Source organism: Ochotona princeps, chromosome 3 (genome assembly GCF_030435755.1).
Source record: "Ochotona princeps isolate mOchPri1 chromosome 3, mOchPri1.hap1, whole genome shotgun sequence".
Lineage (NCBI taxonomy): Eukaryota > Metazoa > Chordata > Mammalia > Lagomorpha > Ochotonidae > Ochotona > Ochotona princeps.
In genome coordinates this window covers 74,665,001-74,687,645 of record NC_080834.1, presented here as the reverse complement: position 1 = coordinate 74,687,645, position 22,645 = coordinate 74,665,001, and the positions used below count along the sequence as shown (strand labels likewise).

Sequence of the window (22,645 nt, the reverse complement as noted above, 5' to 3'; positions counted from 1 at the left end):
TTCTGGTGTTGAGCTTATATTTACTATATTTCTGACTAATTGACAAATCGCTTATTCTAAGCTTTGATTTAAAGTCTCTTTTATCAGAGATAAGTGTAGCTACCATTGCTTTTAAAAATATTTTATTTACTATGTTTCAAGATAACCTGTATTTAATTTATGTTATAGCTCAAAAGCTTATTGGAGTCACTAAGTTAACAATTCAACAAATTAAAATTTAAAAAGACCATAGTGCAGCAGGAACATAGGCACATCCTCACTATTATTGCTTTTGTGGTATGTCTTTCTCTGCCCCTTCACTTTGTGTATCCTTAAAGCTAAGCTATATTTCATGGACAGCATATAGTTAGATTTTGTTTTCCTATCTACTCAGCTACTTTTATCATTTGATCAGATTTATTTTATTCACATTTAAAATACTTTTTGTAGGTGAGAGCTTAGTACTGTGATTTTGTTCATTATTTTGTAATAGTGGTATACACTGATATGCTGGGGTCAATGCAGTGGGTGTGGAGGACATGAAGGTGTAAAGAGAACTGTTCCATTGCAGGCAAGGCCGCAAGGAATTTCCCGCTGCATGGCAAGGCCATGCAGATGTCTCTGCATCCACCTGAAGGCAGTTCCACCTCCCTTTGCATGGACACCGGAATTTTGTAATCTATTTAGACATTGTCTACCCAAATTGGTCTTTACTATCAGTGTGAACTTGGTTTTCCTCCCCCATTGACCATATGCTAATCAAGGGTGTTAAGTCCCTAGGTGTAGTGGGAAACTATTCTTTCCCTGTTTCCTTGATATTTAGGTCCCTTCTTCTGTGATGCATTTCTCCTCTTGGCTGATTCAAGACTAAGTAGTAGAATGAGGATTGTAGTAGGAATGTGTCACTGATTGATATGTGCCATCTATTGAGAACTTCCTGACCTCAGGTTTAGGACGGAGGATATCCTGCCTCAAGGTGAAGCAATTGGCAGAACTATCCTTAGGAATGCCCACTTGACCAGGTGTGAAAATTCTGTGCCAGCCTTTGTGACTGCTTCTGTATGAATAAAGCAGACAGCTTTCTCACATTGTTCATGATGATTCTGAAATTGTAGTGGTCCATTTATTTTCTCTACACTTATTTCACTCACCCTTCTTGAGTTCTGAACTCGGCTGGAGCTGGACTCTGGCACTGATTAATTTTTTATGTTCAATGTGTATATTAGAGATTACTATGAGGCATGCATAAAATATGCTTTTTTTTAAAGATTTGTTTGTTTTCATTGCAAAGTCAGATATAAAGAGAAGAGGAGAGAAAGAGGAAAATCTTCCATCTGATGATTCACTCCCCAAGTGGCCACAACAGCTGAAGCTGCGCCCATCCGAGGTCAAGAGTCAGGAGCCTTCTCCATCTTTCCCACATGGGTGCAGGGTCCCAAGGCTTGGGCTGTCTTCCACTGCCTTCCCAGGCCACAAACAGGGAGCTGGATGGGAAGCGGGGTTGCTGGGATTAGAACCTGCACCCATATGGGATCCTGGGGCATTTAAGGCAAGGACTTTAGCTGCTAGGCTACAATGCAGGACCAAAAATATTTTAACAATATATTTAAGACTGATAAAACTATAACTTCAACTACATACAAAATTCTTCATGCTTTTTCTGCCCTCATATTCCTATTATTTTTTCATATTTTATGTATTCTTGAATTGTGTATTCATGAACCAAGTTATGTAGCTAAACTTATTTTAAAACTTTTATCTGTTAATTTTTGTGCTAGAGTCCAAATAATTTATGTATGACTCTAATGATATTATAGCGTTTTGATTTTGATTGTATTACTATACTTGTAATGAGCTTTATACTTTCATTTATTTTAATTGTGTTAGCTAGCATCATTTTTTTCTCAGCTTGGAAAAATTCCCTGTAGTATTTATTTTAAAGTGCTGGTGATGAATTTATAGAATTTTTAATGATAAATTCTTTATCTCCCTTTTTTGGCTGAGTAACAGTATAAAACATACTACACATTATACTCATTATTTGGATATTTCTGCCCTAATTTTAATATAATGAAAGCCTCAAAAGCTTCAGTAATGCTGGATCAAGGTTTTTAACAAGTTCCTAAAAGAATTAGAATTATTATTTACTTTATTTTTTGGTCTTAATGCCCTTCTGCTAGTTTTGGATCCTTTAGTCCTCTTTTTCATTGCACTTAAAATTAATCAGTGGTTTCTGCCTTTCCTCTTCATGTATTATGGACACGAAAATACAGATTCTTGCAATACCTATTGGCTTCCCTTTATATTGAGATGTCAAATTATGTGTATATTCACTTTCTGGTCACATTTTTAGCACCTTCTGTATTTCTTGTTCTCTTGCAGGTTCAGTAGTCATTTATGGGATAAAAATGATGGAAATATTTTCTGGGCGTCTAGTCCAGACAGTTGTGAACTTCGGAAATCCCTCAGAGATTCCTTATTTTTTTTCTTTGCAGAGTCAAATCAAGACCCAGAGAGAAAAGGCCCAGAAGGCTATCGAGAATTCATTATGACCCCCAGTCCTTAAGTTATGTGCTTATTAAAGACTTATAATTCCTTTAAAGTACTGTAGGTTACTTTTCTTTTTTCTCTTGGTTTAGGAATGCACTTCTTTTGATCCAGTGGAACATAAGAACTTTCATGGCTGTGAAGAACTGTCCCTGGATGAGACTCTTCTTTAAGATTAAACCTCTCGTTAAGTGCATGGGAGTGGGAGATAAGATAGCCAGACTGAAAGAGGAGTGTGTGCAACTGCGGAAAACCTTGGAAAAAACAGAATCCCAGAGGCAGGAACTGAAAACGAATCAAGCCTCCCTCATTCAGGAGAAGAATGACTTACTTCTTCAGCTGCAGGCTGTGAGTGGTCCCTTTTCTGTTTAACTCCAGTTTTTAACTAGTTTCCTTGTTTCATAGTTCATGTTGACTTGCAGAAGGTAAATAGAAGAATATGCTTTTCAAATATCATAGAATTTCATAAACAAACTGATCATAGAAACATACAAAAATAACATCTTAGTAAAGTGATATTATGATTATGATTGTGATTATGATTATGATTATTATTGGCAGCATGGCTCAGAAAAAGAGAAAAAAACAGCAGAAGTTTTTTTTTTCCCCACTTTATATTCACAATAACTATCATGGGGTTTGCAAAACTCTGGTGACAAAATAAAATAAGCCATTAGAAAGTCAGCTGGTCTTTAATACTTAACTGAGCTTAACTGAGATCTTGAGGATTATTTCAGTGTTTCTAGTTGCATTTTCTTATGTTGATACTTTTGCTTCCTTTTTCTTTGGTTCAAATCTGCATTAGTAATGAATTCTTAAAGCAGCAATTATCAGATCTGGTTTTATAGACACAGAAAACTCTGCTGTCCACTGTTTCATCCCCCAAATGCCCGCATTAGCCAAGATGATCTAAACTGAAGCCAAAAGCAAAAAACTGAACTCTGGTCTCCCATGTGGGTAGTGAGGACCCAAGTACCTGGGTCATCTTTTACTGCCTTCTCATGGTGTGCATTAGCAGAACCGTATGTCAGAAGTGGAGCTGGGACTACAAACGCACTGTGGTGTTGGATGCAGGTATCCTCAGCGACATCCTAATTGTGCCAGTGCCTTTCTCTGGATGGGTGATTTTGGCTGGTCAGGATTTAGATCCATTGTCTTGAGAAGAAAAAAACCCACCATATTGTTTCCCTGATGAGTCACTTTCAGATCTTCTAATATGCACATCTTATACATTAAAATAGTTTTTACTTTTTATTATTTTTAACTTATTTTATTTATGTAAAGAAATTTCACGTTTTGCCATATAGATTTAGTAGCGTAGTGATCCTTCTGACCCTATACTCACTCCTCCTACCATGTTTCCCACCTACCATCTTTCTCTCTCCCTTCCTCTCTTCCTTACTTCCCTTCTTCCTTCTTTCCTTCCCTTCTTAATTCCTTCCTTCTTTTACCTCTTTGTTTCTTGTTGTAAATGTGCAATAATCGAAGTTTAGGGTCTGCCTTGTGTTAAATAGCATAAATGCTCATAAATATGAGCAGACTTCTAACTGTTTTTGGAAGGATCCCTATAAATGAGGTTTGAAACAAAGACTAGAAAAAAATAATTAGTTCTTTAGTGTGAAGATGACATTGTATGCCAATAAGCACCAAGAAATTCCAAGGAATCATTGCTTCACATAAGGAATAAAATAGGATAACCAGGTACAAACTGAAATTTTTAATAAAATAATTTTTTAATGAAAATGTTAAATAGCTGTTTTAAAGATACTTATGAACATCAATAGAACACAAACATTTATATTTTAATAAAAAGATTAGATGAAAAGATTAAATAGCCTTAAAAATTAAAATTGAAATACTTATAAGGAAATGAACAATAAGTGAAATTAGAAATACAGATGATACCAATAGAATAACACATTAAGCTACAGAAAAAGTTGGTGAGTCTGAAGATTAGATGTTTGAAAATATAGTCAGAGAAGAACAAAGAGAAAAAGATTTTGAAAAACACAAAACCCTTACAGAAGTGTGAAGAGCATTACAAATGCAAACTTAGAGTTAGTGGGATTCAGGTTGACATGAGGATACTAGAGGGATAAAAAAGTATATTCCAAGGGGGCCCGGCGGCGTGGCCTAGCGGCTAAAGTCCTCGCCTTGTACGCCCCGGGATCCCATATGGGCGCCGGTTCTAATCCCAGCAGCTCCACTTCCCATCCAGCTCCCTGCTTGTGGCCTGAGAAAGCAGTCGAGGACGGCCCAAAGCCTTGGGACCCTGCAACCGCGTGGGAGACCTGGAAGAGGTTCCTGGTTCCCAGCATGGGATCAGCGCGCACCGACCCGTTGCGGCTCACTTGGGGAGTGAATCATCGGACGGAAGATCTTCCTCTCTGTATATCTGACTTTGTAATAAACTGAATAAATCTTAAAAAAATATATATTCCAAGGATAATAACAGAAACTTTCTCCAACCTAAAGAAACAATTATTCTGATATGGGAAAGTCACAGGTCAGAACTCTAGTTAAAATCAACAAGGTCAACCCCAAAGCCTTCTACAAACAAGCATTCTAAGTTTGAAGATAGCGTATTCTCAAAGTTACTAGACCCAAGGAATAGATTCACAAAACTCTGTCCAGTTTTCAAAATTATTGCCTAAAACCTTACAGGTTAGAAAGGAGTAGAATGACAATTTAACATCTCCGAAGCAAAAAACTAGCACTCAAGAATCATATACTGGCACCCCGTGCAGTAACCTAGTGGCCAAATCCTCATCTGGCAACCATTGGGATCCCATGTGGGTGCTGGTTCATTTCCTGGTTGCTCCATTTCCTGTCCAGCTCCCTGCTTGTGACCTGGAAAAGCACTCAAGGACTGCCCAAAGCCTTGAGACCCTACACTTGCGTGGGAGGCTGAGTGGGATCTCCTGGTTCCTGGTTGCAGCACAGTTACTCTTTGGCCATTGTGGCCGCATGGGCAGTGAACCAGTGGATGAAAGATCTTTTTTACTGTCTCTCCTTCTTTTGTATATCTGCCTTTCCAAACAAACAAAATAATAGCATGCTCAGTAAATTTGTTCTTTTGCTATAGAAGATATAAAGATGTTGGCTGTGAAAGATATAAAGACATTGCTAGACAAGCAAAAGCCAAGTGAATTTATCAGCAACAGATCTCTTTCACAAGAAATGCTAAAGGGACTTTTCAAACTTTAGGAAAGAGATGCTGGAGAGTAAGAGGAAAGTATCAGAAGGTAAAAAGGTCACTGGTAGGTGTAGCCAAATGAACAAATATAGAATACTTTAAACTCAAATATGTGGGTCCTAAACTAGTTTCATATTTAGTATGAATACTAAAAATTAAAATAAGTGTAAGTCATAATGCTTTAATATGTTGAGATGGGCAATACAGAAAGATATAAATATAATATCAATTCAAAATGTTGTAAGAATTGAAATTAATTCTTTGCTATTTTGACTTTTTTCCTATCCTTATAAACAGTAAGTTGGCATAATTTTAAAATAGCTTGTTATTCTCAAGAGACTTTTGTAAGCTCAATAATAACAACAAAACAATGACCTCTGGCAGACTCATCAAAAATAAGAAATCAGAACATTGCCTGAGAAAAATAACTGAACAAAGACCATTCCAAGAGTGGGAATGATAAGAATTAAAATGTACAATATGTAGAATATAAATATCAAAAAGGCAGTAGCAAGATCTTAGCTGTTAGTAACTACCTGAAATTAAAATGAATTCTATTTTTACTAAAACATATAGAATCACAAAATACATTAAAAAGAACATGTAGTGTATACTGCTAACAAAAAGCTCATTTTGCTGCAGACACGTAAGCTGAAAGTGAAACAATGGTAATACACTACATGCAAATAGAACTTTAAAGGATGCAGAGTACACGTATTTCTGCCTAGAAAAAAGAGACAAGGAAGATCTTTAAATAATGGCAAGATGCTTAGTTCAGTGAGAGGAAAGAACAGCTCTATATACACACCCAATATGGAAGCAGGCCAAGCTATAAAGTCACTTTATTTGATCTAAAGTGAGAGATAGACTCCAACACTGTAATAGAACTGTCTTCTAGCATCCCACTTCCAGAAGTGGACCGATCATCCAGACAGACAATCAAAGAGAGCCGAGTTTGTGCCTTCAGTGAACTAGAACAGCAGGCATCTACAGAACATTCCATCCAACAATTGTAGAATACCCTTTTTAAGAATGAAGGGAAGATTCTTTAAAAGATTTATTTATTTTTGTTAGAAAGTCAGATATACAGACAGGAGGAGAGACAGAACGGAAGATTCGTTGACTCACTATCCAAGCGATCGCAGTGGCTGGAGCTGAGCCGATCTGAAGCCATCAGACTGAATCTTCTTCTGGGCCTTCTGGACAGATGCAGGGTCCCAGGGCTTTGGGCCATCCTCCTCTGCTTTCTCAGGTCACAAGCAGGGAGCTAGATGGAAAGCAGGGCCACTGGGATTAGAACCAGCGCCCATATGGGATCCTGGTGCATGCGAAGCAAGGATTTTAGCCACTAGGCTACTGTGCCAGGCCTGGAACATTCTTTAAGATAGATAGATCATAGAGCAGATCATGAAACAGTCTCAATAAATTAGAAAAAAAATCATATTGAAGATTAATCTGACAACAGTGCAGTAAAAAGTTAACTCAGTAACAAGAAAAACTTTGAAATTAAGCAACTTGCTGAGCAACCAATGGAGTAGGAAAGAAATTATGAAGGAAGTTTTAGAATGGATTCACAAGATCTCAAACCTTATGGTATAAAACAAACCGTATGGTATATAGCAAAATCAGTTCTAAGAATATTTACAGCAGGCAACTTCTATATCGTAAAAGTGTAAAGACCTCAGCAAGCAGCATATTTTAGCATGTCAACTAGAAAAGTAAGAGCAAATCAAACTTCATTATTGGAAAAAAGAAATAAGAAAATTTATAGCAGTATAAGTGAATAAATATTTCAATAAACAAGAATTAGCAAATAAATGTGTTGGTACACACAACCTGACAAGATTAAAACATGAGTATTAAAATATCTGGCAGATGATAACAGACAGTAAGATGGAATCAGTAATAAAAAGTCTCTTACCAAAGAAATTCCCAAGAACATATGATGCACTCTGAATTCTGCCAAACATTTAAAGAAGACTTAACAACAATTGCTTTTTGGTCTTTTGGCTAAGATCAAGTGAAGACTTAACAACAGCTTCTACGTTATCCAAAAAAGTAGACTGGTGGAAAAATTTTTCCAGATAGCCCTATGAGACCAGAATTACTTTAATAACAAAATGAGACATGTACACAAAAAGAGGAAATGGAAAAGAAACAGAAAGAAATAGAGAGAAAATACATAAAGGAAAGAAAAAAGGAATGATGGAAGGAAGGAAAAAACGATGGAGGGAAAGAGATGAGAAGGGAAGAAGAAAGGGAGAGAAAATGAAAGAAAGAAAGAGGGCAGGAAAGGTGGAAGGAAGGAAAGAAGGATGGAAGGAGATAGGATAGGCAAGGCAAGGAAAGGAAAAGAAAAAGAGAAAGAGAAAAGCAACTTAGCCACATAGACTCAAAATTTCTCAACAAAATACTTGAAAAACTGAACCCAACAGCACAAGCCAAGATTACTAATGATGATCAGGTAGTATTCTTATCAGGAATACAAGATTTTACAACATATATGAATCTGTAAGTGTGACACAGCTTTCTAAAAAACCAAAAGAAAAATATGTGGTTATTTCAATAGATACAATAAGGTCTTTGACAAAATGTAGCATCTGTTCATCTCAAACACTTATAAGAAACTAAGTATGGAATGGACTGATGCTAACATACATGAAGACCATATATAACAATCCAACAGCTAAAACTTTGTAACTTGTAAATGAAAGATTAAGAGAAGCTCTTTACAGGATATGGGAACGGGCAATTAAGTTTGATCAATATCTAAATGTAGGCAGCAAAAAGCAAAGAGTAGATAAACTGGATTTCAACAAATTGTCTACTGAAAAGCAATGAAAACGGTTAACAGAAAAAATTTTAAAAATACAGAATGGGAGAAACTGTTTGCAGGCTCACTGACCAACTGTTAATAACTGGTATACTGAAGGAACTCATCCCAACAGCAAAAAATACACATAATAAAATTAAAAATGGGTAATAGATCTGAACATACATTTCTCAAAGGAAAACATACAACTGGTCAACAAGTAAAGGAAAAAAATGCTCTGTATCACTGCTAATCAGGAAAATTCATATAAAAATCATTGAGATATTGCCTAGCTGCAGTTGGGTTGGCAGTGATCAAAAAATGCTCTGTATCACTGCTAATCAGGAAAATTCATATAAAAATCATTGATATTGCCTAGCTGCAGTTGGGTTGGCAGTGATCAAAAAATGCTCTGTATCACTGCTAATCAGGAAAATTCATGTAAAATCATTAATATTGCCTAGCTGCAGTTGGGTTGGCAATGATCAAAAAATGCTCTGTATCACTGCTAATCAGGAAAATTCATATAAAAATCATTGATATTGCCTAGCTGCAGTTGGGTTGGCAATGATCAAAAAATGCTCTGTATCACTGCTAATCAGGAAAATTCATATAAAAATCATTGATATTGCCTAGCTGCAGTTGGGTTGGCAATGATCAAAAAATGCTCTGTATCACTGCTAATCAGGAAAATTCATATAAAAATCATTGATATTGCCTAGCTGCAGTTGGGTTGGCAGTGATCAAAAATGCTGGCGAGGGTTGAAAGTGATAGAGCATCTGCACACCATTAGTGGAAATGCAAATCAATACAGACACTGACAAAAACAGAATGGAAATTCCTCACAAAACTAAAAATACAGCTACCATATGATCTGTATTTTACTATTTGGCATATATATAAGGGAAGTGAAAGCCTTCTGTGGTAAAGACATTTGTGTTATGTTTATTTCAGCACTTTTGAAGTTCCCAAGAATTGGAAAAAACTTGTAACCATTAAGTGAAGCATTAATAAATAAAGTAAATATGGCATATATTTACAGATGAATTGTATTCAAGCATAGAAAGGATGTAATGCTGTTATTTGCAAAAATATGAATGGGATTGGAGGTCATCCCATTGAGTGAACTAAGCTAGGCATAGAAATAAAAACATTACACAATCCCCCTTGCATTTAGAATCTTAAAAACTTTTAAGTTAAAATTTTAGTTGCCAAAAGCTATAGAAAGTGATGGAGAGGAAATGTTAAGAGTTGTTAACAAAGTTGAATAGGAGTTTGAAGTTCTGGTATTCTGCACAGAAAGATAAGTATAGAAAATGATAATGTGCTGTGTGTTTCTCTAAATAAATTCTAGAAAGGATTTTGAATGTTTTTATCATAAGGAAATGTTAAATGTTTAAGGTTAGGCAGGTTTACACTTACTGGGTATTACTATACTATCTATGTAAATGTGTTTCAAGGCATCACGTGGAACCCTAAAAAATACAATTTTTTTGTACCAGTAAATTTTAAAAATTATTTTGAAAATTGGTAAAGAATAAAACCTTTTGTGGAAAACTCAGAAGCAAATTTTAGAGCAATCCTGTGAAGGCTAAATAAAGTTCAAATTTTAACTGAATAAAATGTTGATAGAACTATGAAATATATAATAATACTTTGGGGCTTGGCGGTGTGGCCTGGTGGCTAAGGTCCTCGCCTTGATCCCATGTGGCCGCTGGTTCTAATCCTGGCAGCTCTACTTCCTCTCTGTCTCTCCTCCTCTCAGTATATCTGACTTTGTAATAAAAATAAAATAAATCTTTAAAAAAAATAATACTTTGCTTTCAAAGAACAAAGCTAGACATAGACTGGATCAAAGAAACAAGGATTCCTTTTCTAAAAAAATTGTTTTATTATTTTCCATGATATGTTTTATAAGTATAGGGATTCTTCCTTTTTCTCCCTCTTTCGCCCTCCCCGTGAAACAAGGATCATTTTTAAATCCTTCACACAGTCAAAGTGCCATCATAACTTAGTGGCTGCATTCCGGTTATCATTTTAAGTGTATAAGAGAATAACTGCCACTGGGAAGAAGCCCTCCTGGTGTTAAACTGTGACATCATTGCTCAGTTGGTCTCCTGACCCCACAGGATGCGATCAATGATGGTCGATTGTGCTGTCCTCATTTGGAGATGCTGACACTTTCTATTTGTATATTGAGCAGAGTGCAACAAGTAACTATTCTGCTTGTCAACCTAGGGTGAAAATCAAATGCACCCATTATTTTTCAAATATTGAACATCTCTGATTTGCATGGACCCTTTCTACATGTTAATATTTCATTTTAATTTAGCCTGTTTTAGGGAATTCAGGGAAGTTGGAGATTAGCCATTGTGTACTTCTAGCTGCCTATGCCACTTAAAGTTCCATTTATTGAGCAGGACAAGCTTTAGCCAGTGGGCAATCAATGGATTAGATTTTTTTCTTTTTTCTTTTTTTAGTTTTTGTCCCCTTTCTACTCTTGCTTTTAGAGGCAGATATAACATAAGCAAGACAAGTAAAGAGTTTAAAAAGTACCCAAACCAGCCTATTGTGGAGATTGGATGGAACTAAAAACCCCAGAGGAAGGCATATGAACTAAAATCGCAGTGAAAACCATGGGATTTAACAACTTACTCTAAAGAAAAGGTTTACCTTAGTCTCTGAAGACAACTCACACGTTAAAAGTCAGAAAGGTATAACTCATGCTAAATTTTTGCTTGGTCTATGACCCTGAAAGACCTTCAGTAAGAGTTGGAACCAGTGCTTACAAATGGATAAAAGAAAAAAGTTTATATTATTCTCTCTTTGAGTATTTTATGAATTTAGTCCTCACAGAATCACTGAGTCAAAATTTCCATTGGGGGGCCCGGTGTAGTAGCCTAGTGGCTAAAGTCCTCACCTTGTATGCATCAGGATCCCATATGGGTACTGGTTCTAATCTCAGTCTCTCCACTTCCCATCTAGCTCTATGCTTGTGGCCTGGGAAAGCAGAGGAGGATGGCCCAAAACCTTGAGACCCTGCACCCATGTGGGATACTCGGAAAGGCTCCGGGCTCCCGGCTTTGGTTTGCCTCAGCTTCAGCTGTTGCAGCTGCTTAGGGAGTGAATTATAGGACGGAAGATCTTCCTCTCTGTCTCTCCTCCTCTATTTATATCTGATTTTCCAATAAAAATAAATAAATCTTAAAATTTCCATTGGGAATAATAGTGAAAACTGTTTTTAGTAAGTAATCTTTTGAATTAATCTCTAGTTTATGAATAAAAACATAAGTTAGCCGAATTTTTTAGAATATGCATTACATATCTGTAATCAACTACATTGGTGCACTTATAATACAATTGTAAATATTAATTTTTAACTTTATTTTTATGATGTAATTCTGTAGGCTCAGGGATTTCCCCTTCCACCATTTCCAATCATCCTCCTCCCTACTGTTTTCCCTCTATTGTTACAATAGTATAGCCCTCAGCAACAGTCACAAATCCATCATTCTGCTATTTAAGTGTATCATAACATTGTGTATAGACAATGGTAGAAAGACTAGCATCCTATTTTCAAGATATTTTCAACAGTTTCATTGGGAGTCCCACTTTTATGCAGTAGTATAGTTGCATACTGCAATACGTCTTCATTTTGTGGTATGGTAGTCTCCATTATACAGTTCCTCTAGAAGAATATAAGTACATACATGTGTACCTGGATATATCTAATGATCTTAAATTTTGCATGAAGCTTGCCTTATATTAAAGGGAATATAGGATATTTGTCCTTTAGTGACTGGCTCACTTCACTGAGCATAATGTCCTTTAGTTGGGGCCGTTCTGTTGCAAATGCTAGAATTTCATTGTTTTTAGCGGCTGAGTAGCATTTCATAGAGTAGATATACCACAGGTTTTTTTTTTTAATCCATTCCTCTTTTGATAGGCATCTGGGTTTCTGGGTTGTTTCCATGTCTTCACCATTGTCAGTTGTGCTGCTGTAAATATTCTGATGTCTTAGACTCATTGCTTTTTTTTAAAGAACATATCCTGAGATAGCAACCTCAATGCATATGCACAAATGGATGCGTCCAGAAGTTGTGATTTAAGCAGCATGTTAGCGCCTTTTTATCATCAGGATCTTATTAAGTGGTTTAGAAAATGTAATCTAACCTACTGAATGAATCTGAGTGACTGGCCACCTCCAAACACAGGCACCTCTCCCATTTCTCAGCAAGAGGATCACAGATCTGGAAATAAACAGCTTAGGCAAGGCAGGTGACTGTGCCAGGCAAAGGGCAGGCCATTGTCTCTGCAATATGTTAAGCAGCATTTTCCCCTTGCCGATAAATTACTTTCAGCTGTTGGCAATGGTTTTTTTTCCTCGTTGTGGCAGGAACAGGAAACCCTGGCAAACGTTGAAGAACAGTGTGAATGTCTGATTAAATCCAAGATCCAGCTGGAAGAAAGAATCAAGGAGTTGTCTGAGCGGGTTGAGAAAGAAGAGGAGATAAATTCTGAACTCAGTGCCAGGGAAAGAAAACTGGAAGATGAAAGTTTTGAGTTGAAGAAAGAAATTGATGACCTGGAAACAATATTGGCCAAGTCGGAGAAGGACAGGCATGTTACAGAGCACAAGGTACTTATCCTGTAAGATGCTGCAAATAAACTCTCATATCACACTAAAGCACCAAACTTGGCCTGCTCAAGTTGATTAACTTAAGCAGCTACCACTTTATAGAGCTGGGTATTCAGATTGATAGAAGCTCATTTAATCTCCCAAATGAAATGTCTTCATTTTTCTCAATCTTCTGTATCACAAGTTAAATAGAAAGAGTGTAATAGTGTCATTGGTCTCTGTAAGTTTTTTTTCACAGCTGAAAAAAATATGAATATGTGTGTAAGCATACAAAAAAAAGCGAAGCCCAAGAATTTGCATTCATTAGCAATGGGAGTGACAAAGACAAAAAAATGGACAATCACCTAAGTGCTGCTTTTGTTTATTTGAAAGGCAGAGAGAAAGATTGAGGTTTTCTGTACACTGATTTATTCCTCAGACACTCACAACAACCAGAATTGAATCAGGCTGAAGGCAGGAGCCAGAAATTCAAGTTCTTCCATGTGGGGTGCAGGAACCCAGCTACATGAGTCATTATCTGATGCTTTCTAGGGTGCGTCCCTTATTGGCAGGAGAATCGCCATCATGCAGTTCCTGAAACATGATTTGGGATGTGGCTCTATTGCCAGCTTTCCCACTGTTTTGCAGTTTGATCTGTTGTCTTGAATTCCAGTTAACAACTTTGGTGTTTTGCCTGAGTTGAGGGTTTTAATTTGCACATCTGTGTGTGATCTGAGATTAGTGAGGAGTCTGTCAAACCATTGATCAAAAACCAATCTCTAAAATGACATCGTGGCTTTGGAAGACAAATAATAGTTGTTGTTTGTATTGATTCATATTAATGAAAAGCATGTGGGCTCCATATAGGCAGTTTTCACCTTTGCTTATTCTGTCATCTGAAACCTCTTTCTTTTACACTAATTTTATTATTATTGTTGCTATTATCATTTTATGATACTGTTCCATAGGTTTTGGGATTACCTTACCCTTGCCCAATTCCTCTCTCCCCCCTCTGAATTACCCTATATTATTACAATAATATAGTTCTTCATAAACAGTCATAAGTCTATCATTGTGAGAAAGGACACTGAAGTACAACATGATACGTAAATACCCTCAGAATGCTGAAAAAAATTCTAAAATACCTTTAATGGCATCATCATACAATAATTGCTCCGAAAGCCATCCATTCAATGAGCTACAATTTTAATCTTTGATTAACCATAGTACCCCATGCCTGATATTTATGCAAGAAGATATTTTGTACATTTTTCTCTGTGTGTAAGAACTACCTTTAGAGTTTAGAAAGTATATCAACAATTTGGCTACATGTAGCTTTTCCTGAAATTGAATCTCTAATGAGACTTTGGGTAACCAAAGTGTGAAGATGATTCAGCATTATGCTAGCCTGCTGGTTCTGTGTTCTTCTATAGGTCAAGAACCTGACCGAGGAGGTAGAATCTCTAAATGAAAAGATCATCAGCCTTAACAAAGCCAACAAGTCAGTTCAGGAGGCCCACCAGCAGACACTGGACTACCTGCACACAGAAGAGGAGCGAGTCCGAAACCTGAACAAAGCCCATTTAAAAATGGAGCAGCAAGTTCGTGAGGTATGTAACCAAATGTTTAGTGAGTTAGTGATCTGTGAATGCAGATACAGATCTCCATGACTTACTTGATTTTATTATTCCATTGTGTGAGTCCCTAATTATTTAGAAAGAGCAATTTATCTTTGACATGCACTGAAGCACTAAGTACAGAGGCCTTAGCACATAATCTCTCAACTTTTACATGCAATTTCCATACTAATTTGGCAGTAGAAGAACATTAAGAGTAGTGAAGGGCTATCCTTTTAAATAACTGGCTTTTCCAAATCTCTTTTTTTCATAAACGAGTCTCTTTCCCACAGACTTACTGTTACTGTATTTGACAATGTTGCTGCATACCAATCCCAAAGCCTCTGTTGTGACTCCAGTGGTGTGCTAAGATTTATTTATCTTTCAAAGAAATGTAAGTCACAAGCTGTGTTCTACCCACAGTATTGGAAAATACTTGTAAGACTCTAAAATTGATGCCACGAAACACCCTGTGAAATAAAGATATTTCGACTAATCTTGATGTATAAGCTCGTAATTCGTGCCCCAGCTGGCACAGTGTATATATTCAATCTCTTATTAATCCCTAAAGCTTTGTCTTCATAAAATTGTTGACATGCTTTTGTTTTATTATTATTAATTTTATCTATCAATCTCCTCTATTACCTCTTTGTAGCATTTTCTTTCAATTTGCACTTATTGCAGACCTCTTAAATCCTTAGCTATGAGGATGTATGGGTATCTCTGTGTTTAGGAAAGTGCACATTTATGGGAAACATGTTTTTCGTGGTGTCCCAGTACACTCAGAGTGCTATAATCAAGTTCTATGTACTGAGTGATTTATAAACAACATACGTTTCTTACAGTTTTGGAGACTGAAAAATCATAAATAAAAGCGCCAGTAGACTTAATGCCTAATGAAGGTTCTCTTCTTGTTAATGTAGAAAGCCAACTTGTTGCTGTACCTTTCACATGGAGGAACAGCTGAGGGACTTCCCGGAAGTCCTCATGAGGACACAGTTGCCATTCAGAGGATACTGATCTGATGGCCTGATCACCCTAAACTTCTGCTCCTAATACGTTGAGTTGATATTTTTGAGGACATGGATTTTGAGTGTACAGTTGCTGTCTACAGAACTCAGAGTTCACCTGTTTGCACAATTTTTTATATACCTTTCATATATTCACTCCCCTCTAATTCAAATTTTCTCTTCTTGCTAGTTACAGGAAACATTCAATTGCTGAAAAGAATGCAGTAGACAAAGTCATAATTGTTGTAACATCTGCCTACTAAATTAAACTCCATATCGTTAACAACACCAATCCAGACAAAGCTGAAATGTTCTGGCTAGGTGGATGCGGCATTAGAGTGTACTATAATCTGGTGAATAAGAAGAGGGATCCAAGTGATAAACGGGTCAGGGGAACCATGAATGTTCTTTGAAAGGCCAATGACAGTGAGTTGTGTGATGATTTAGGAAGGTTACTCATTATATGTGGATGATAATATGGAGATAGGTTTGATTGATGTTATTCAGGAAATGGAGTTTGGGTTTATGAATGGAATTTACAGAGAATATTTTGACTTCTTATGAAGAAGTGCTGCTAAGTAAATGGACTTAGCCAACCATGAAATGAGCTTCTCACCATGGAGAAGTGATTAAAAAAGAGTTCACTGGCCATTCATTATTGGTTCCTTCCCTAAGCCAGAACTTGTGTTTTGTCATCTCTAATGTTCCTTCATCACTGTGGATTGTAAGGGCTTTCCTTACACTGTTGATGGATGCACGATTAATTTTAAGATGTCTTGTAGCTGAACCTCATTTATAGAATCTGCTTGTTTTTTGCTTCTTCCTGAAGGAACGTGATTAATGAGCACATACTGTGGCATGTAATCTCTTATTTATATAGCTGAATAATATCTTTTTGTCAGGTTGAGGATGCCCTTGAGCGTGAGAGAAAAGTGAGAATGGACTGTGAGAAGAAGCAGCACAAACTGGAGTGTGATTTAAAGTTGAGCCAGGAAAACGCAGAGCACCTGGAGAGCAGCCAGCTGCGGCTATCAGAGCAGCTGAGGAAGTAAGCCACTTTCTGTTGACAGGAGCCTGAGGAACCTTATTTTGGAAGGAATAGCTCTCTCTTCATTCATCCTCAACACTTCAGAGCCAGATACATCGAGATGTAAGACAAGGATAAATAGCCTGATAATGTTTTATGCTGAACTTTAGTATAATCTTATATAAAGCGGTAATTGAATATCCTAGGACATAACGAAGAAGTTATCTGATTAGAAGATGAAGATAACACACATTTTGAAGCTACTGAAGACTTTGAATTAGTTTAGATTAGAAAACAAGATGACACAATAGTAACAAAAGGGCAAGTAAAAGTTGTACACATAAGGATCATTGGTGCCCAATGTGGAAATTGAAAATTAAGTAGCAACATGAGTTCTGTGTTTCTCATTTATGTACAGCCATGTGCTCTATTGTAACATTTTGGTCATTGATAGGCTGTATATATGATGGTGGTCCTAAAAGATTATGTCACCTACTGATCTCCCAGCTATCTTAGTTTGTACGAATAGACTCTGTGACATTGATACAATGGCAAAGGTAGCCCAGTTATGCATTTATTCTAAACTATCCTTTTGTTAAGCAACTTGTGACAGTACATGTGCTGTCATTTTCTTGAATCATTTTGATTAATATTCTCTCATTAAGTTGCTGAATTTGAGAGGAGTTTGGAAAAGAATGTCCAATAAATGTAATGAAATGGTTACATGATAAAATGAATGTAGGACTCCCTGAACACTCAGTTTAAAGGGTGTGTTCAAGCTCAGCAAAGAAAAAGGATACTGTGAGTTTCTTCCAGGACCTAATCAGAATTTCACCATTTTGAAAATCTATATTCTGTGCTGGGTCACATGGAAGAGAACTTGTGAAAAATCTGTAACTTTTCAGAAAGTTGTAACTTTATTATAAATCCTTTTTTTCAAATGAGCTCATATTTTTTGAATAATTAATATGAAATTCAGGAAAAGTGAATATTATTTAAAAAAACAAGAATGAGTTTCATTTTTACCAGAACAAACTTCTCTTTTAATTTCATTAAAAAAAAACCAGGTTTCACGTATCGTAGATGCGAGGCGTTGAAGCTAACATACTCTCCTCCTTTACTCTCTCCCTCCTTCAGACCCCCTTTTTCTTTCCATCCTCTCTTTTACCTCTTCAATTTTTGCAGTAATATTCTTTTAATTTACTTTATAATCGCAGGGTTGAGTCTTATCATTTTGAAGTACCCATATACATGATAAAAGTGGCATTTTAAAATAGTGAATTCAGGACAGAATAAGGAATAAATAGTTTTGGCATTATTAGCTATTCTTGAGATAAAAGTTAAATTTTTATTCGTATTATTTATGCATCCCAAATTCCACCGAAGAATTAAATGTAACAATGAAGTTAGAAAACCATTAATAGATGTAACATTATTCACAAAAAGCCATTATATGGGAACAATCTAAATATCTGTTGATATATAAATTTTGAAATAAAATGTGATGAATATACATATATAAAATTATGATATTCAGCTTAAAAAAAGACAAAATCCTCTCATATATGTTAATATGGATGAACAGAAATTCGATAAGTGAAACAGTCAAGTCACAAAGGACAAACACTTCATTCTTTCATTTATAAGAGGTGTCTAAAATAATTGAACTTGTGGAATCAGAAAGTAGAATGTGATTGCCAGGAGTTGTGGAGATGCGGAAATGGGAAGCTGTGTTTCAGTGGGTTTAAAGTTTTCCTTATGAAACATGGATAAGTTCTGGTGCTCTGATGCACAGCACTAGGCTTTTGGCTAGCAACGCCATGTTGCGAACATAGAAATCTAGGAGGATTCAGATCTCGTATCAGGTGTTTTCACCATGCTTTAAAAAAAAATCAGAGGAAAATATTGTTGCTAAATCATAGGAAACTGAACAAATTAAAAAAAAGATAAAGGAAATTTAAAAAAAGATAAAGGAAGAAGCAAATGTATATCAACTTTCTTAATATATGGTGAAATTCAACATAAATGAACAAAATTAAAATTTTTGAAGGCAGAGAAATATTTGTAACATATCCTAAAAATAAATATTAGTAATATTAAAAGAATCTATTGTTCAATAACTAGTTGCTAGGGAAATTGACAAAGAACAAATAGGCAGCTCATTTGATTTATTAACCATTTAAAACTACTAATAGCTGAAATGAGAACATGCCAAGTGAAAAAATGGCAAATTAATCTGGTCTCTAAAAATATTTAGATTTATGCTGGAATTGAGGGAAAATGCAGAGAATTTGTGATCTCCCATTGGCACTAGACAGCAAAAAGCAAGGCTATTACATGCTTTTTTATGTATGTACCTATACAAAACCTGGCAATTCATTGCTCACCATCCACTCTAGGAAAACATTGTCATGTATACAAGTTGTCATGCATATGAATAATGTTATTTGTCATGGCAAAACATTGAGGTAAAGTGCTTATTCATAGGGGAGTAACAAATACAATAAACTACAGGATATCTAACTCATGAAATACTCTGTTGCAGTTATTTTTAAATGAAGTGATCTATATGTGGCCCAGCATAGGAAATCTCCAACATATTATTGAGTTAAGAAAAAGTTATAGATTTACACCTACTAATGTAAACAATCTTATACCTTTTCAGAAGGAAATTATGTAGCTGTACGTACATTCATAAACACAAACTTATGTCATTGTTAACACAAATGTCTGGAAAAATCCACTCGATAGGGATAAGGAACAGGATTTCAGTTCAGTAGCCAAGAGGACTTGACATGCACCTGTGATGGCTGAATTACTATGATTATAGTGAATGCATGTATTATTAACTGCAACTAAAATTTATTTAAACAAAAATGTGATTCTCCAGAAGACCATTATTATTAACTTTTTTTTTTTTAAAGGAAAAATTTAGAAATGAGTCAAATGAATTCAAGGATGGAAAATGAGAGAAGCCTCATAGTTCAACTTCAGAAGACGGTTAAAGAGCTTCAGGTAATTATCAAATATCTTTGTGTTCCCATGATTAGATACAGGTATGTAGATCAGTGCTTCAATGACACATTGTCTGGTAAGCTATCCTTAGTTAACTATGTATAGGACAGAAATGAATGGTTAAGAATGTGAAGAATCTATAGATGGGGAAAATGATTTCTCAAGCTTAAATTTTCTAATGATGACAAGGTATCTTAATAAACTACATATAGGACAAAAAGGAATGGTTAAGAATGTTAAGTCTCTGTATGAGGAAAAATGCTTCTTGAGCTAAAATTTTCATCTCATGAGAATAATAAAAATAAACATTTATTGAATATTTTCTGTGAACTAGCATTGTGCTAAATCTTGGAATGTACTGATTCATTTTCTTGACAATCTTTGTGCTAATATTGTAAACAATGCACCAATCTACTTAAATATTGATCAAAGAACCCAAAGCATAGTATGAATTCAATGTCAGTAGCTTAATTTTTAATCACAATTATTATGATTAGAAAGCAATCATGCTAAAGTTCGCTAACCTCTATGGTCACTCTCCTGATGTGGAAATTATAGTTTTTTTGTTTTTTAGTGCTTTCTCTTTCATATCTCATCTGCAGAGTTGATGGATTGCTTGTCTGGTACTAACCAGAAATTAGAGTTTTCCAAGCCATTAGATTTTTCTCTTATTTACTGGAGAGAAAGCCTATTTTAAAACAGACTATCCTTGTTTTTTTTGCTTATGTTAACTGATTACTTAAGATGAGGTTAATGAACATCAGTGACGTCATTGTACTGGAAATCAGTGAAGTTATCTTTACAGAGCTTTGTAGAACTCTTTGCCCTACACTAAAAGGCTTTCAGATTCCAAGGTTTTTAATCAATATTTACTTGTTGCATTATTGCTTCCAGTGATATCAGATTGCTCTTTACATGTGTAGTCCTAGTACTTGATCATGTCTAGGCACCTGCAATCTCCTACAACTTGAAATTTGCAGAATTTAATGAAGTTTATTAAAATGTGTATAAGATTAAGTTGATAGAGCCCGGCTCAGTGGCTAAATCCTCTCCTTGCATTTGTTGGGATCCCATATAGGCGCTGACTCACATCCCAGCTGTTTCACTTTCCATCCAGCTCCCTTCATATAGCATGGGAAAGCAGTGGAGGGTGGCCCAAAGGCTTGGGACCCTGCAGCTGCATGGTAGACCCAGAAGATGTTCCTATTTTTTAAAAAAAATTAAATTGATATTGGTTCTTGCGAGTAATTAGTAATTTTCTTTAACTTGGAGATGCTCATTTTACCAAGTTGTTTTGGCTGAGTTGTTGATAGTTGAGATAGTAGGAAAATGAACTCCGAATAAGGCATTATATATAAAATTTATGGTTTTTCTACCTTTTTTAAGTACGAGAGTTAATTCTCCTGTTCTTCCAAGGTATGACATTTACTAAGTTTTCAAATTCATATATGTAGTCTAATTAACTTTCCAATCATCAAGGGCTGAGAGGTCTGGAAGAATTCAAAATTACATATCTAGTTATGTCATTAATTTGGGGGCATATTTCTATTTTCTGTAGTTATAAATTATGAATGAGAAGTCTTATGTTAGCTATTGGTGATAAAAATGTGCTACAAATGCTTATTGAAAATCAAAATTATTGCTCCAGACTCAGGTCCAGGATTTAAAAGAGGAACTGGAAACAGAAAGGACAACTAGAGCCAAGGTGGAAAGAGAAAGAGCTGATCTCACTCAAGACCTGCAAGATCTGAATGAGAGGCTGCAAGAGGCGGGAGGAGCCAGTTTGGCTCAACTGGAAATAACTAAGAAACAGGAAACGAAATTCCAGAAGCTTCATCGTGACATGGAAGAGGCTACCTTACAATTTGAAGCAACTTGTAATTCTTTAAAGAAGAGACATGCAGAGAGCCTGGCTGAGGTCAAGGGTCAAGTAGAAAATCTGCAGCAAATCAAGCAGAATCTGGAAAAAGATAATAGTAGTCTTCAGTTACAAGTGGATGACCTCCTGACTCATGTTGAGCAGTTGACCAGAGCAAAGGTAGCCATTCCCAAGTTCTGTTTATAGGCGTCTGAATGTGAAATGGCAAGGGAAATTGGACGGGAGGGGAAAAAATTATTCATCCTGATGACATAAGATATTTGCCAATGGAGACTGTGGTTCCTGAGACTCATCGAATCAGTCATCATTGTTAAGTTCACACAGCCATCCATTGACTGTGATCTGATAGTGGCTTCAACTCTTGTCAGAATTGTAGTCCATGTAACTTGTAGTCTTTACTGGTGGTGGTCAACTCAGTGGATGAGCTAGAAAAATGAAGCCACTAGCTATGTCTGTTATAATTAATGGCCTTATATACTAAGAACCCTTAGGGACTGCAATACTGGAAAGGATGTTAGATATAAGTGGCTCTCTAAGGAACTTATTCTCTGCCTTCTGGCATCTTTTTAATCAGCCAACACTAGAAGGAAATCATGTGCTTTTTCTTTTCTGAGTCCATCAGCCTATAAAGTACAAGTTGTAATGCCAGACAGTTACTATGAGATCATGGGTCGCAGCGGCTCTACCTTCTGGTAGAGGGAAGCAGCTTTTCTTTAGGTTAAGCAGAGTGAATGATCAGCTGTTGCCACCTCTGTTCCTTGTGACCAGCAATTTGTGACCCCAAAACAAATATATGTTTCAAAATTGAGGGTTGATTTTTCCTGGACTTTGTACAGAAGAAAAAGTAGAGTATTCTTAGACATCAGGAGTGGCTTCCATATTATTCAACATTAATTCATTTTAAAGACCACAAATAGTATAAATAAATCCACATTATAACTATTT

At 36.0% G+C, this 22,645-nt stretch overlaps 1 protein-coding gene across 1 annotated transcript in view; it reads left to right on the top strand.

Annotated features, from left to right (window-relative positions):
• The window catches only part of MYH15 (myosin heavy chain 15), a 144,335-nt gene that overhangs the window by 71,059 nt on the left and 50,631 nt on the right, over positions 1-22,645 (top strand). Inside the window, exons 22-27 of the mRNA XM_058661281.1 lie at positions 2,619-2,874; positions 12,932-13,174; positions 14,587-14,763; positions 16,682-16,827; positions 19,731-19,821; positions 21,470-21,859. Coding sequence (XP_058517264.1) covers positions 2,619-2,874; positions 12,932-13,174; positions 14,587-14,763; positions 16,682-16,827; positions 19,731-19,821; positions 21,470-21,859 — 1,303 coding nt within the window. The remainder of the gene's footprint in view (positions 1-2,618; positions 2,875-12,931; positions 13,175-14,586; positions 14,764-16,681; positions 16,828-19,730; positions 19,822-21,469; positions 21,860-22,645) is intronic.